Source organism: Petaurus breviceps, unplaced genomic scaffold, assembly GCF_028583685.1.
Source record: "Petaurus breviceps papuanus isolate PSGF00001 unplaced genomic scaffold, PetGlider_PUasm1.0 90919, whole genome shotgun sequence".
In the NCBI taxonomy this organism is placed as follows: domain Eukaryota; kingdom Metazoa; phylum Chordata; class Mammalia; order Diprotodontia; family Petauridae; genus Petaurus; species Petaurus breviceps.
The window spans coordinates 30696909-30714209 of NW_027187378.1; the positions used below are offsets into that span (position 1 = coordinate 30696909).

At 42.7% G+C, this 17301-nt stretch overlaps 1 protein-coding gene and 1 long non-coding RNA gene across 2 annotated transcripts in view; one reads left to right on the forward strand and one right to left on the reverse strand.

Annotated features, from left to right (window-relative positions):
- Window positions 1-17301, forward strand: part of LOC138152056 (uncharacterized) — a 55066-nt gene that overhangs the window by 15546 nt on the left and 22219 nt on the right. The gene's annotated exons all lie outside the window — the stretch shown is intronic.
- DMTN (dematin actin binding protein) lies at window positions 3678-17297 on the reverse strand (the record flags this gene model as incomplete). The annotated part of the gene is made up of 9 exons (XM_069075955.1): window positions 3678-4960; window positions 5145-5228; window positions 5492-5557; window positions 5730-5737; window positions 5953-6001; window positions 6155-6219; window positions 14177-14282; window positions 15527-15654; window positions 17276-17297. Coding segments are annotated over 9 exons (642 nt in total), but the record flags the coding sequence as incomplete, so codon positions are not given.

Here is a 17301-nt window from a genome sequence, read left to right on the forward strand (position 1 = left end):
ATATGAAAAGCTAGTATAATATAATGCTGTTAATTAGAGGCTGAGAAAGGTTCTGAGTCTAGCCCAGGGTCACACAAGCAAGCTACCTGTCTAAAGTAGGAACTTGGGCCTTCCAGGCTCAACCTAGTCTCTGTGCTAGCTGATATGATTGACTAGGTCACAACAAGGAAGACCTAACCCTAGCTTTCAGCAACTTCCTACCCCTCTCATGATCAGTGGAGTCACCTTTGGATTTGTGACAAAAGTTTTCCATCAACCACCTACAATAAAAAATTCTTTCACACAAATGAAGATGGAGAAGAGTATGGAACAGAATATGTCCTAATTCCTAGAGCCCTGGGCCCCTCTAATTGCTTCTCCTAACTCTGGGCTTTTGTTTTTCAGTCACTTGATAACACTTCAAGTTTTCTGGGCCAAGAGAATGAAAAAGAGGGAAGATAGATTTTTTTTTCCTTTGGACATCCTTTAGTGGCAGTTTCCTTATTTTCCAGAAGAGAAAACTGAGGCCCAGAGAAATTAAGTGACTTAGCCAATCACACAGCCAGTCAGTGGAAGAGTCAGACCTCGAACCCAGGTCTCCTGGGTCATTGTTCTTTTTCACCACTCCATGCACTCAGCTGCTAGAGTCCCTTCCTAGTCAACTGAACTATAGGCTTGGGGTTTGAAGGTGCGGTTAAGTGGAACACAGGGCTGTTGATGTGAACTGTGGTCCAACTATCCTAAGGATATCTCTGGAACTAGGGCTTCAGGAACCAATTGCTAAATGAGCCTGAGAGTCTTACATAGTCTCCTTAGGATTTTTAGAATCAGAGGGTTCAGACTAAAGCTCTGCCTATAGATAGTCTCCAAAAGCCTAATAAACTATCAGATCTAATAGGGGGGGGGATGGGGTTCTGGTAAATGTTTAACAGTTTGGCTCTCAGAGGAGAAAACTATGCACACTCACTTTTCATTTTAATCTACATAATTAATACTTTCTTCAGTCTAAGACAATGAATCACACCCAGATTTGTAGTGACTGCTGATTTCTGAGGCAAGTACTCACATTGAGCATTGTGAAAATTTACAATTATGAAATTGTGAAAATTTCACAATCAGCTCTCACAAGCTGATTAGAGCTGGCTCCAGCATGCCCTTGAGTCTAATACGCTCGTTTTACAGATGAGGAAACAGAACAGAAAAGTGACTTGCCCAAGGTAACATAATTAATAAGTGGGCAAACAGGATATGAACCCAAGTCGTTTGACTCCACAACCAATATTCCAAAACCAATACTCCACTAAACCCTAGGGCCTCTAAAGGAGACATACAAAGAAAAGCACTTAGTAAACAAGATGGCAAACATCTATGGTAAACGAGATAGTAAGCAAGCTAGAAGGCACAGTAGATAATGCCAAGGTGAGTTCAAATCTGGCCTCAGACACTCACTAGTTGTGTGACCTTGAACAAGTCACTTAATACTGTTGACCTCAGTTTTCTCATCTGTAAAATGAGCTGGAGAAGGAAATGGCAAACCACTCTAGTATCTTTGCCAAGAAAACCCCAAATGGGTCACAAAGAGTCAGACATGACTCAAAAACGACTGACGGGGTGAAAACTAGAAAAGGCTATAGAAATGTAATCCACAATTAGGCTTCAGTGAGCCAGATCCTCTATTCTACTTAGACAAACCTTTACTTAGCTTCTGGGGCAGGTAGTGACATGGTAGTTAGGCGACAGAGATTGAGTCAGGAAGACTTGAGTTCAAACCCTGCCTCAGACACTTACTAGCTGGGTGTCCTTAGAAAAGTCACTGAATCTCTATTTGCCTTAGTTTCTTCAACTGTAAAATGGGGATAAAAATAGCAACTATTTCCCAGGGTTGTTGTAAAGATCAAATGAGATCATATTTGTAAAGTGTTTAGCACGATGCCTGACACAAAGTGATTTCATGGAGAACTCACGGAAGGCAAACTCTTACATGGAGGTCAGAAGCAATACAAGGACACACTCAAGGTAACTCTGAAGAACTTTGGAACTGATTGTGAGACATAGGAGACCTTGGCACAGAACTGCCCAGCATGGGATACCTGCATCAAAGAGGATGCTGTGCTCTGTGAGCAAAGCAGAATTGCAGTGGCTTAAAAGAGATGTTAGATGTGCAGATTTAGAGACATCTCCATCCCAAATGTTCACATGGACTCTGTTCTTAACCTATAGTAGAGCCTTCTGAGCTTGTATTAATCTGGTCGGTCAGTCTGACACATTGCACCTTGACCCCAACATAGTAATGTCATTTTGGTCCTCTTCGAGAATGAAGAGTAGCAACCAGCTTTATAAATGCTAGTTATTATTATTAATTACTTACCTCTAATAAGCCTTCACTCCTCATACCTACAATTGACTCAACAGGGAAGGTTCAAGTGGATGGATTTATTATTGGTGGTGTTTTCCATTAATTCTAGCAACTTCCTGGCCTGTCCTTCATAATGTCTTGACTACATTCAGAAGACCTCAATTTACCTCCTAGCTCTGCGAGTCACTACTTGTCTAACTTGGGTAAGTCATCTGGGTTGGACCCAATGGCTTCCAAGCTTTGTTCCAACTCTAGGTCTATGACCCCAGGAGTTTTACTCACTACCTTGACATTTCTTTGGAAAATAGTAGTAGCTCTAAGCTAAGAGAAGTTTAAAGTTTGCAAAACAATTTACATACATTATCTCACTTGAGCTTTGAGATATACCCTTGACATAAGTACTATAAGTGTTATTCCCCCCATTTAGGGATCCGAGGCTCATAAATCTTAAGTCACAGCCCAAAGTCACACAGCTGGTACAACATAATGCAGTTGAAAGAGTTTGGAGGTAGAAGACCTGGCTGGGTTTGTATCTAGGTCCAATGTTTACTAACTACATGACCGTAGGCAGCTAGGAGGCACATTGGAGAGAGCTAGATCTGGAGTCAGGAAGACCTGAGTTCAGGTCCTGCCTCAGACACCAAATAGCTGTGTGACCCTGGACAAGTCACATAACCTCAGTCTATCCTAGTTTCCTCAATGATAAAATGCAAAACTATACAATAGCACCTACTTCCTAATGTTGTCAGGATCAAATGAGATATTTGTAAACCTTTGGGTTTTTTTGCTTTGCAAACCTTAAAGCACTATCTAAATGCTATTATAATATTTATTATTAGCCTTCAACAAGTTCTCTTCAGTCAATCAATAAACATTTATTAAGTGCCTACTATGTGCCACTGTGCAGAGTGCTGGGAATAATAAAGGAAGCACCTCTCTCTGTCCCTTCACCTACAGACAGGGGCAGAACTTGCATTGTCGATCTCCCTTGGTTGTTGTGAAGAAAGTGTTTTGTTCATCGTAAAGTGCTTTTTAAACATGAGCTATTATTCATCTAATTTAATCCCCTCATTGGTGAAGGAAACTGAGGCCCAGAGAGATGATTTGTTCAAGGCTATGAGTGAATTAGGGGCAAAGCTGTAACTAAATAGAACTTGAGTCCCCAATCTTGTGCTCATTCTACTTCATTGGGATTGTGTAGACACAAGTGAGTTACAGCAGTGAGATGACCTGGATCCTGGCCTTGATGGGAATGCACCCCCTATCATACTGCACGCACTCCCAGCCCTTCTCCTTTCCCCAGAAACTGATATCCCATAAAGAATGAGTAGACCTGAGGGCCTAATCCAGTCATTTAATTCCAATCAGAGTTCCCTCTCCCTCTCTCCCTTCACCATCCCCAGCATTATCACGCACAGAGTGGTCAAGGGTGCCACAGTCTGGGGAGGAAGAGAGCCCAGGCCCAAGCAGAAAAAAATATATATACATATATATAATTTGTAGAGATGAGAAGGCAGGAGTGTTGTGAAGGGTGGTCATAAGGATGGGGGAAGTGGTGGATTAGGTGGGGAGAGCAGCTAGGGGGTGCCCCAATAAATTACATTCTTTTAAGAGCTCAGTGTGGGATGAGTGGGGGGTTGTAAGAGGCCTGGGAGCAGGGACATATGGAAACTTCCCTGGAGCTTGTCCTCAGTGGCTGGGTTGGTGCTGACCCTCCAGAATTTTATCAGGCTCTGACTTGAGGCTGTTGATGGAGTGAGAGGTTGTGTTTAGAATATCCCCAGCCAACCTGGGGCATCAGGGGAGGCCAAAGAGCTGTAACAGAGGTTCCAGAGCTTGGGGCAGTAGGGAAAGGAACAGACTGAGCTAGAAGAAAGCTCCTCAGCTTGGGGTTAGGACTCCAGCAGCCTCTAAGGGAGTCCCAGTGGAAGGGAAACTGTCAGAGTCTGGAGAGTGCTTGTAGACACCACATTAAGAATTCTGGCGTTATTGGAGTTTGCCTTCTGTTATATGCATTATATGCACTTCTGTTCTTGCATCCCTCACCCTCCCTTCTTTTAGCCCACTTCTTTATACCTGATTTGAGCAAATGTTAAGTCTTTGATACCTGGATGTGGGGGTGGGAGTGGAGTCTAGGCCCTCAACCAGGGCAAACATTAACCCTTTTTGTACCAGGGTGTAGCCTAGGTCTGCCTTGTGTGGTGGGAAAGTAGGAGTGATGAAAGGAAGGTCAACCTAGAACTTGACTAAGGTCAACCTAGAACCATCACCGGGTGAGAGAAAGTCTCTGGTCCTTGGTCCATGACCTATGGAGGTCTTAGCCTTCCCCATCTTTTTCCCCTCTGCCCTAGGGTACCGTGTCTACCTCTTCTTCACCCCACCCCTCCACTTCCCTAAGAGGTGGCTGCTCCCACTCAGCAGGGGAAGAAGGTACTTTGGGATCTCACAACTCCTATGTCCAAAGCCCTGAAGCAGGTGTTGGGGGCTGGGTCAAAGAGAGGGTGAGGGCAGTCAGAAGAGGGAGGCCTTCTTCTTGAGTTCATTGCGTTTCCACAGAGCCAGCTTGCCAAATTCCTCAGGAGACATGGCAAATACCCTTGAGAAGTCTTCTGCTGATAGGTGTCTCTGTAAGGGGAGACCACACAGGGGTATCTTAAGAAACAGTGTACAAACAGCTTTATCCAAGACCTTCCTTCGCTCCTTGCCAACTGGCTGGGTTGTCTTGCATTTTGAGACAGGAGAACTCAGACCTAGCAAGTCCCCTGTGCAACCCTCCCCTAATGACAACCAGTATATCTGTCTTACATACCTCAAGCCTCATCCTGTCCACACCTGGAGGCAGCTTGGAACGTCCCTTGTTGGTCACCACCAGCATCTCATAGGGATAAATCTGCTGAGGGTTGGGGGTGAGGGAGACATTCTTGGGTTCTTAGGACTCAGCCTCAAAGTCCCTAAATCCCCAGAACCTCTTATCAACTTTCAGGGTATATTTGGGTCTCATGCCATTTCTCCCTATGTCCACCCATCTCCCCTGTTGTCCTTCCAGGTCTAGCCCAGCTCTTACCCAGCCCCTCCCCCCATTTCCTGATTGCCTTATTCCCCACTGACATTCCCCCGACCCTCCATGCCCAGAAGCTCCCTGGCTCTTCCCCTCACCTTCTGCTCCAGCACACAAGGCAGGGAGTTTCCCCGGTCCATCCTCCCCCTCTGGCCCTCTCCATTCTGCAGGGGACCAAAGTCGCCATGAGCCAGAGTGGGGAGGGGAGACTTCCCCAGCCCTACCCTGGACTTTTCTCCTCTTCATCAGTCAGCTCTTCAAGCCCTCATTCCCTCCCACCTCCCAGCTGACATTCTGGGAACTCCAAATTCCTGGCAGGGATCGGAGATCACTCACCTGAAGGCCTGTGGAAGAAAACAGTCATTGTTCAGAGAGAACCCCAGGAACAGGCAGGCCCTCTAGACCTTTTACTTGACCCAGGTTCCCCCAATTTCTACTCCTCATCCCCATTTCACCACAACTTTCTTCTGAAAGGGAAATTTGTGATTGCATAGGCATCTCAAGGGGCTTGCTGGTACCTCCCTCCCCAGTGACCAGGGCCTGGCCCTCTTCTGCTTACCTGGACTTCCTGCTTCACTCCCTGATGGACTGAACTCTGTGGACTGTAGCTGGAAAGGACACAATAGGGTCAGAGGAGGATCTAGAAGTGTTTCTCATTTAGACTCATTTCAATACGGGAGTCTCTCCTGCTCCCAAATGAATAGAGGGGGTTTCCCTTACTTATTCCCCTGTCTTCAAACTTTTACATCTTGGGGTCTTACCCGGCTGAGAGTGGTCCGGCCATAGGCTGGGAGTGAGGAAGACTTGGATGTTCCTGCATGCAAGGCTGGAAGACAGCAAGAGACCATAAAATTGTCACTTAGGAGGTAGGGATTGAAAGGACTAGAGCCCTTTTTGGCTTATATCTCATATCCACCACTTTCCCTCTTCCCCTTCCTCCCACCCACACTAAAAAGAGGAAAATTCTTGAGGAGTGTCTGGGATGCCTGCTTTGTTTCCCTTTTACCTCTTCAAATCCAAACAACCTTTCTAGACCCTGCTCAAATTCCATCTTTTCCCTATAGCCTTCCCTATACATCTGGTCATGTCAGACATTCATAGTAAGAGCTTAATAGATGCTCTTGCCTTACCTTGTCCTATAAAGTTGAAGTTCAGTATTTGTTTTATTCAAAGTCCATTGCCTGGCCTTGTAGGCCTTATACAATCTGATGTTATGGCATCTCTCCAGTCTTATCTTGTTTTAGTCTTCATTACTCCCTGTTCTCAAGCTTCATTTCAACTGAAAGCACCAGTTCCCTCTTTCTGTCCCAACACACACTGGAGTCTCTTACCTTTGCTTAGGCAGCTACTTCTGCCTGGAATGTCTTCCTTTATCTTTGCCCATTGAATTCATATATATATTTTAAAGCCTATCCTCAATAGGACTTCCTCCAAGAAAGCTTCTTTGATCCTCCATATTAGTAATTAGCACTGTTTTGCCCATAGCTAATTCATTTGTGTGTGACATTGTGTATTATAGTTTTCTGTGTTTGTATCTTATTTCCCCATTAGATAAGAAGCCCACATTCATTCCTATTAAAAACATTAGGAAGCACAGGAATAAATGGATCTTTCCTTAGTAATAATAAATAGTTTATATCTAAAAGCAAGAACCAGCGCATTCTGTAATGGAGATAAACTAGAAGCCTTTCTAATAAGATCAGGGATAAAGCAAGGCTGTCCATTATCATTATTACTATTCAATATAGTGCTAGAATTGCTAGCTATAATAAGACAAGAAAAAGAAATTAAGGGTATAAGTTCAAGCAAAGAGGAGACAAAGTGATCACTTTTTGAAGATGATATGATAGTTTACTTAGAGAACCCTGAATAGTTATTAAAAAAAAACTGAAATAATTAACACCTCCAGTAAAGTTGCAAAATATAAAATATACCTACAAAATCACCAAAATTTCTCTATTTTATCAACAAAATCCAGCAGAAAGAGATAGAAAGAGAAATTCTATTCAAAAGAACTGCTAAGTATTAAAAATACTTAGGAGTCTACTTTCTAAAGCACACACAGGAACTATATGCACACAACTATAAAAACTATTTTATACAAATAAATACAGATCTTAATAATTTTAATTACTCATGAGTAGGCTGAGCCAATATAATAAAAATGACAATGCTTCCTCAATTCATTTTACCTATTTCATGCCATACCAGTCAAACTACCAAAGTCTTATTTGATAGAACTAGAAAAAATAATAACAGAATCTTGGAGGAACAAAAGGTCAAGAATCTCAAGAGAAATGATTTTTAAAATGGGAATAATTAGAGAAATGCAAATTAAAATAACTCTTAAAGTTCCACATTACACACATAAGATTGGCAAAGTTGACAAAAATGACAAATGCAGGAGGGGCTGTGGGAAAACAGGTTATTAATGCACTGTTGTTGGAAATATGAACTGATTCAGTCATTCTAGAAAGTAATTTGGAAATATGTTCTAAAAGCTATTAAACTCTACATATCCTTGGACCCAGTGATACCACTGCTAGGTCTATACCTCAAAGAAATCAGAAGTAGAGAAAAAGATCCCATACTTATAAAAATATTTATAGCATCTCTTTTTGTAGTGGCAAAGAATTGGAAATTGAGAGAGTGCCCAGACGTCATTTGGAGGATAACTGAACAAGTTATGGTATATGAATGGAATGAAATACTATTGTTCTGTAAGAAATGATGAAGGGGATGATTTTTGAGAAACATGGGAAGACTTGTATGAATTGATACAAAGTAAAGGGAACAGAACCAGGAGAACAATTTATGCAATTACACCAATATTTTAAAGACAAACAACTATGAAAGACTTAGGAGCACTGATTGATGCAGTGACGGTAATGCAATGACCAGCAACAATCCTAGAGGACTCATAAAGAAACATCCTCCCCATCTCCTGATAGGTGATGGACTCAGTGAGTATAAAAACATTTGGGTGGGAGGGTACATGGCTAATATAGGAATTTGTTTTGCTTGACTATACCTGTGTATAGGAGTTTTGTATTGCTAACTTTCTCAATGGGAGGAGGGAGGAGAAAAGAGACAATGTAGATTTTCATTTTTAAAAAAAGAAGCCCCTTGTCGGGGTGGCCAGGTAGCACAACGAGTAAGAGCACCAGCTCCAGTGTCAGGATGACCTGGAGATCGAATACCGGGCTCAGACACTTAACACCCACCCAGAAACACCTGGCCGCGTAACCTTGAGCAAGTTACTTAACCTCAATTGCTTAGGGGTGGCCAGGTGGCTCAACGAGTAAGAGCCCGGCTCCAGTGTCGGGATAACCTGGATCGAATCCCGGGCTCAGATACTCAGTACCACACCCAGAAATAACTGGCCATGTAACCTTGAGCAAGTTACTTAACCCCAATTGCTTAAAAAAAAAAAAAGCCCCTTGAAGAAAGGAATCACTGAATTAGCCAATTAACAGGCATTTTATTAGTAGCTACTATATGCTGGTGGCAGCTAGGTGGCACAGTGCATTGAGTGCCAGACCTGAAGTCAGGAAGACTCATCTTCCTGAGTTCAAATATGTCATCAGACACTTCTAGCAGTGTGACCTAGGGCAAGTCACCTAACTGTTTGCCATAGTTCCTCATCTGTCAAATGAACTGGAGAAGGAAATGGTAAACCACTTCAGTATCTCTGCCAAGAGAGCCCCAAATGGTGTCACAGAGAGTCAGACATGACTGAAAAATGACTGAACAACAACAGACAGCTATGTGCCAGTCTGTTCTAGGAACTAGAGATGCAAAGTTAAAAATGGAATAGTCCCTTCCCTGAAAGAACTTGCATTCTAATGGGAAGACAACATGTGTATAAATAAGTACATGGAGAATAAATACAAAATGAATAAAAAGCAGTGTAGAGAGGGAGTCACTAGCAGGTGTTTGTGTGTATGTGTGTGAGTGTGTGTGTGTGTGTGTGTGTAATGTAAAAGGCTTCAAGAGGTGATGCTTGAGCTGAGTCTTGAAGGAAGAGATGATTTCCTTGAGGCAGAATTGAGGGAATAATGGATTCCAGGCATGGGGAAGGCCAGTGCAAAGACACCAAGACCAAGGCTGTAATGAAGTATGTGAGGAAGAGGAAGAAGGGCTGTTTGGCTAGATAGATCATCATAATCGCTGGCGCTGACACAGTGCTTTAAGGTTTACAGAGCGTTTTACAGATGTTACCTCATTTTATCATCACAACAACCCTGACAGGCAGGTGCTATTATCATCTCCATTTTACAGATGATCAAACTGGGGCAGACAGAAGTTAAACAACTTGATTGAGGTTACACAGCTAGTAAATGTCTGAGGCAATGTTTTAACTCAGGTCTTCCTGACTCCAGGTCTAGCTCGCCATTCACTCTACCACCTGGCTGCCTAGAGTATAGGAATAGAAAAACTGTATAATGAAGCTGAAAAGGGAGGTTGAGGTCGGGTTGTGAAGGGCTTTTAAAAGCTCCACAGAATTTATATTTTAGTCTAGAATCACTAGGGAACCAATAGAGTTTATTTGAGTAAGGGAGTGGCATGAGCAGATCTGTGCTTATGGAAGATCATGCCAGCAGTGAAGCAGAAGACACATTGGAGTGGGGAGAGACTTAAGGCAGGGAGACAAACTAGGAAGTCACTGTGATGGAATTCTGTTAAAGCTGCCCCAGCCCCAATATTCTAAATTCATTATAGGCCCCAATGAACAGCAGGCCCATTGTACCTACCCAGCCCCACTGCCAATGTCCTGTCTTCTTCATATATGCCTCACTGCTCACTAGAACAACAGGTTTTTCCATGAACTCATAGTTCTCATAGGACAGCAGGTGTGTCCATGTGATGGGATCCCAGTCACTGCTTCTACCTAATCACTACCCCCAGACCCATTCCCATAGAAACAGGTGTGTTCTTGTACTCAACCACAATCGCATCATCCATCTAGCCCAAGACAGGATCACAATACCTAACTATCTATCTTGACCAGACAGGACCACAATAGCTAGCCAACTGGAGAGCAGCATGACTAGAATGTTTAACCACCGAACCATAGATGGGACCCCTCCTCCATTACCTAATCCCTTAGCAAACCCCTCCTGCCTTTTTAATATTCATAATTTCTATTATGTAATTGCATCTTTACCCTAAGGAAATCCATCTTGCTCTCTCTGAAGTTGTTGGTTCCTCTTGGAATTTAGCCCGTTTCATGAGAGGTGTCAGTCTTAATAAATGCTTATACTTGGATTAGAGGTGGTCTGACTGAATTCTTTGAGACAGTTCCACCACAATACATCATGAAACCCCAACAGTTTTTGGGTGGGCAGAGACCCCACCACAACAACTGCAAAAGTTCAGGTGAGAGGTAATGAAGGCCTGAACTAGTATGGTGACTTGTGAATGGTGAGAAGAGAATGAGTGAGAGAGATATTGTAGAGGTAGGAATAGCAGAATTTGGCAACTGATTGTAAATAGGAGATGAGTAAGAGTGAGAAAATGAGGATAACCCTGAGGTTGGGAATATAGTGATACTCATACAAAGAAACAGGAAAGTTCGGAAGAGTGAAGAGTTGGGAAGACTTGATGAGCAGCTGGTGATTCCATACTGGATTCCAAGAGAGAGACTGGGATGGATGGAGGTATGCATGTGCGTACATATGTGTGTATGATATATGTATACATGTGTGTATGTATGCATACATATATTTATGTACAAGTATCTGCATAGAAATGGTTATTAAACCCGTGAGATCTGAAAAGGTCATCTCTAGGCTGTACTTTGGCCTTCCTCTTCCAGACTCCCCAGTTCTTCAACCTAAAGCCTTACTCTACTCATGGAATTCATACATTGGACGTATCCTCTACCCTTGCAGCCTCTCCCTCTAATTGGAGTCTTTTCCTTCATTTAAGGAAGGCACCCAGGCCAGCCATGCCTCATCCCTCTCCAGGCTGCACTCAGAACTTCCTCTATGAGGCCCCAGAGGCAGGGTACTCTTGTCTCCTCCCCTCTGCTTTTCAGAGTCCTTTTATGTGTTGTCTTCCTCCCATTAGAATATAAGCTCCATAAAGCCAGGGACCGTCTTTTTTTTCTACAATATTTATATTCTTCGTGCTTGACACATAGCAAATATGGTATATAGCATAGTAAATGCTAGTTGACTGACTGACAGAGAAGAGGGCCTAGGACAGAGTCTAGCAGTATACTCATAATTGGAGGGGAGAGGGTATGAAGTGGACAATGAGCCAGTAAAGTAGACTGAGAGGGTTTCTTTGGACATGGAAGAAGGAAGACAAGAGAGAGTAGTCACAAATACTTAGAGAAGAAGTATCCAGGGGGACAGAGTGATCAACAGTGTCAAATTCTGTCTAAATTTCAAGAAGGATATGGATTGAGAAAAACAAAAACAAAAAGGATTTGGCAATTAAGATATTATTGGTAACTTTGGAGAGAGCAATTTCAGTTAAGCAATGACATAGGAAGCTAGATTGTAAAGGGTTGAGTAAAGTGGAGACAATGAGTATAAGCAGCTTTGTCTAGGAGTTTGGCAAAGAAAGGGAGGGGAGTCATAAGACCTGATGGTATCAAATCCTCTGATACTGTCTACTGGAAGGGTAGACTCTAATGTAGTAGGATCTATAGAAGATTTCTTTTTAAGGATTGAGGAGTCTGTGCATGTTTGTAGGCAGCAAGGAAGGAACCAGTAGTTAGGGAAAGATTGAAGATTAGAGAGAAAAAGGGAGTATGATTCAGAGGGTAATCATATGGAAGGGAAGGGGATGGGATGAAAGGCCCACCTTGAGGGGTTGACCTTGGTCAACAGAGAAGGCTATCTTGTTATCAGAGACTGGAGTAAAGGAGGAAAGCAATGTTGAGAGATTTTTAATTGAAGATGAGAGAAGTTCACAGCAAATGGTTCCTATTTTCTCAGCTGAGGGGGGTATTAGAGAGAGAAGTGTGGGAGGCCTAGGGAGAAAAAAGGTTTAGGAAAGTCTCTGTGAGGAGGAGGACAGGACAGAGAGTAAAAAGATCAGGGGCGGCTAGGTGGCGCAGTGAGTAAAAGCACTGGCCCTGGAGTTGGGAGGACCCAGGTTCAGTTCCAGCCTCAGACACTTAACACCCACTCACACACAAAAAAAAACTAGCCGTGTAACCTTGGGCAAGTTACTTAACCCCAATTGCCCTCCAAAAGGCAAAAAAAAAAAAATTATATACTCATTAAAAAAAAAAGGGGCGGCTAGGTGGCGCAGTGAATAAAGCACCAGCCCTGGAGTCAGGAGGACTTGAATTAAAATCCAGCCTCAGACACTTAACACAAAAACTAGCCATGTGACCTTGGGCAAGTCACTTAACCCCAATTGCCCTGCAAAAAAAAAAATCACCTTGCTGCAGTGAGGGCCCAGCTGAGAGTAGATAACATAAAGTCCTTTAATATAGATAACATAAAGTACTTTGAGTATCAGCTCAGTTTTGTGATCTCCTCCAGCTCCACTCAACAGCATGTAAATAGGATCAGAGGAGGCAGATGGTGGCACTAATCCAAGGTGGGATTTGACAAGGCATAAATGATGAATGGACAAGGAAGCAAGGTTTGAAGGCTATAAGACAGGGTAGAGTTGAACTGGTCACAACTAGAAAGGGAGGAAAGTGAAGTCAGAAAAGAGGTAATGGTTTGAGGAAGTACTAAGGGATGGAAGGATTGGAGGTCTTATCTGGACAAAGGTTTGGGAGAGATTAAGGCAGAGAGAGAGACAGAATGACTTGTGGGTGAGAGTCAGATGGAAGACTGCTAGGAGCTACCCCTTCTCTCTCTTTGTATCTTTCCCAGCACCCTCACAATACATGTGCACAGTAAGCACTTTGGCCGCAAGAAGAGTTGAAAAAACGCACCTTTCTTCCTTCCTAGCAGAGACAGGGAACTGAGTAGGCAACATTACATATACTGCCAGTCTCAGTTGACCTGTTAGTTTTACTGAACTATTTTTAAAAATTTATATACATACATATATATATATGCATGTATGTAATTATATGTATATATTTTTTATTATTAGAAATACTTCACTGGAGGGGAGTGGGTAGAAGGAAAGAGAAGGATATACAGAAACAAGGGTGATCCAATACAAAGGATATCTAAAAGTTCAAAATTAATTAATTCATCTTTGTTGATTCAGGCAGTATAGAGCATTGGACATGACATCAGGGAGGTCTGAATTCAAATTCTTCCTCGGACACTTAACTAGCTCTTTGTCTTAGTTTCCTCATCCATAAAATGGGAATAATAGCACCTACTTCCTTTTTTAGGTCAAGTACTTTGCAGACCTTAAAGGCAAAATAAATTCTAGTTATTTTGTATTGTCTCTTGATTGGTTCCCTGGTCACTCCAGCGCTCTCTCATATCCACTACCTTCTGTAATACCATAGTACATAGTGCTTATGTATACAAGTTAGCCCTTAGTTACATAACATCTTACATTGTCCAATATTGCTTTTCATGTGCAATCTTATCTCCCTTCCCCAAGGGGGGGGGGCGACTTTTTGAAGAGCAGAGATAGCAACTTTTCTTCTGGTGTTGTATGTTCAACAGTAGCTAAATGTTCTAGGGTATCTCCTAAGTGCTCAATAGTACTGAGTCCTATTGCTGAAGTACAAAAGATTAGACCCCTAGTACAAGTACTATCATAAGTATTTGTTAGTCTCCAGATTCTGGTTCCCAGGGCTGAGTGGGAGACTTGGAATCCAGGATTCCCTCAGTAAAACTCACAAGTATGGAAGGGTGTTCGGTCAGGCAGGGAGCGGGTTTTCCTACGAATGGGTAAGGACTTCTCCATCTCCTCCTTCAGGATCATCTTCCCTAAGTTGGAGGTGACCTGGAAGAGGAAAACTGTGAGTGGATCCTGATGCTTGGGATTCCTCTATCCCATTTCTAGAAGAAATAGTTACGGAGGTCCAGTAGGTACCAGTTAGGTACCATACCATAAACAGGAAATTCTTGTGGGTGCCCCAGAACTCTATATGCTTTCTTATTTTTGTCCCATGATCTCCCTCATCATAGCTTTGATCTCTGTGAGGACAGGGGGTAGACTGAGCTCTAGCTAATAGAAGAACCTCATACCTTTGCCATCTTTTCTGTTCTCAACCAAGGATGAGAGAAGAGAAGCATAATTCTTTGTGCCCATCTCTTACCTATATGCCTTTGTCCCACTTGTCCCCCAGGTGCTCCCTCCTCTTCACTTCAGACTTGTAAAATCCCTAGGTGCCTTCAAAACATAGTTTTGTGCCCACTCTCTTACTAGGTCTTTCCTGATAATTACATTGTATTTATTTGTGTAGGAATGGTATCTCCTCTCCCTCCTCCCCAGTACACAGAAGAAAACAAGCTCCTACAGGGCAGGGGCCATTTCTGTTTTTTTGTCTTTGTATGCCAAGCACCTGGTAGGATGCCTTTCTACACAGCAGGTACTTAATAAATGTTTATCAAATTCAACTGGATTGTGCCCCTGTTGCTAGGTGGTGCAGTGGATGAATTCAAATCTGATCTGAGATACTTACTAGCTGTGTGACCCTGGGAAAGTCACTTAACCCTGTTTGTCTCAGTTTCCTCATCTGTTAAATGAGCTGGAGAAGGAAATGACAAATCACTCCAGTATCTTTGCCAAGAAAACCCCAAATGGGGTCATCAAAAGTTGGATATGACTGAAATGACCAAACAACAGCAACAAAGTCCTAGGTGTAACTTCAGATTGTGTTTCTATGTCTTCTACCCTTTCTACACCCAACCTGGATACCAATTGTGTTCTCTCTGCCCAGTCCTTCCTCCCTTCAAATGATCAGGCTGCTGTATTCCTGGCCTCGATTGTCCCACTCTGTCTATGCTTCTGTTCAAGCGTCTTTTCTTCCCAAGCTCCTTTTCAGTAGGAAAAAAAATGTACCGAGTCCAGGCAGTATTTTTAGGGCATTCCTTGCCCTCAGGAACATTATGTAACATTTGGCAGGAAAGAGCCTTCCTCACACATTCTAACTGGGCTGCTTTTCCAGGGTGGACCAGATGGGAGCTGCCAGAGGGTTTAGGGGGAAATATGGACATGAGGCCCAGGAACAAGTGGGATGCTACCTTACTGAGTTCCTCTCTCTGCCGCTCCCGTAGAGCCTTGATGTCTTCCCCTGAATCATCGTCTTCCTCCTCCTCCTCCTCCTCCTCTGCTCCTCTCCGAGATGCCTTCCGCTTCCTCCATTCTGTCTCTGGAAAATAGAGCAGAATGTTGGCTGGTTTGCTTTAATTGTTCTTTCTTTGTTATAAAGAAGGGTTGGGGTAGGGGAGAGAGGAGAAGTATATAGGGAAATTACTCTAGTGTCAAAACACATGGCCTCAAGAAAACTTTTAAATGCAATCAATCAATCAACTATTTGAAAAAAGAAAATACATGAAGAGTCAGGTGCATCAGTGTCATTCAATCAAGTTTTCTGGAGCAGCTACTGTATGCTACATATTGTGCTGAACTCCTATGAGAGATGGCAAAAAGATAGAAGACCCAGTCCCTGCCCTCAGAGAGTTCGTAGTCTATTTGGGGTAACAAGATACCTAACTTAAGATCTTACAAACAGCAATATATGGTAACAGTCGAATGAATGACACAGTCTATGATGGCTCAGAGAAAAGGAGAAGTCACTGGAGGTTGTGGTAGTCAGAGTACTGGCAGGAGAACATTGTACACAGTAACAGCAACATTGTAGATGATCAACTATGATTGACTTAGATCTTCTCAGCAATACAATGATCCAAGACAATGCTACCATGTTTCCCCGATAATAAGACACTGTCTTATTATTTTTTTCGGACAGAAAAACACCAGAGGGCTTATTTTCAGGGGAGGGCTTATTTTAATGAACATTGACAGCAATTTTAATAAACAGGTAAATGTGAACAAAAAAAATGTACCTTTATTCAATAAGCAAATCACTGGGGAAGAACAGGATGACGCGCTCACTGCTGCAGCTCTGATTGGATGCAGCTCGGAGCGCGGTATGCGTTTTACGGGGGGGGGGAGGATGGTGCATACAGAGGGTACCGTAATGTAGCGTGTAGCGCAGGGGATCACCTTCACTACAGTAGCAATCTCAATAGGTCTTATTTTCGGGGGAGGGCTTATTTTAGAGGAATCTTACACAGTAAGGGGAGGGCTTATTTTCAGGATAGGTCTTATTATCGGGGAAACACGGTATCCACACGCAGAGAAAGAGCCATGGAATCTGAATGCAGATAGAAGCAAACTATTTTCACTTTCACTTTTTTGGTGATTTTTTTTTCTTTTGGTCTGTTTCTTCTTTCACAACGTGACTAATATGGAAATATGTTTTACATGACTGCACATACATAACCTATATCAAATTGCTTACTGTCTTCAGAAGGGGGGAGGTTAGAGGGGGAAGAAATTTGGAACTCAAAATTTTTTTAAAATGAATGTTAAAATTTCTCTTTACATGTAACTAGAAAAAATAAAATACTATTTTAAAAAAGAAGAGGCGAGAAGCATTGGGTTGAGGGAAAGAGGACCACAGAGGCCCAAGATCCTGAAGAACAGATTATGAAACACGTCCTTCCTTCTTACAGAGTTGGGGAATGGGGGGCGGGGGGGGACTATAAGCATGTGATATTGTATACAATGTCAGATGTGGTCCAGATATCAGTAATGTTTTACAAATGTAGGTTCAGTTGAGGGGTGGAGTGGGAAGGGAAAGTATACCTAGAAGTGATATAAAAACAAAAGGCAGGGATAGAACTTAAACATATTTTTTTGAAGTAGGAACAAAAAGGAATTTGTGAGTGAGGTCCCTGAAATTTCCCAGCCCCTACCCCTCATACCTACAACAGCCAGAGATGGTGGACAT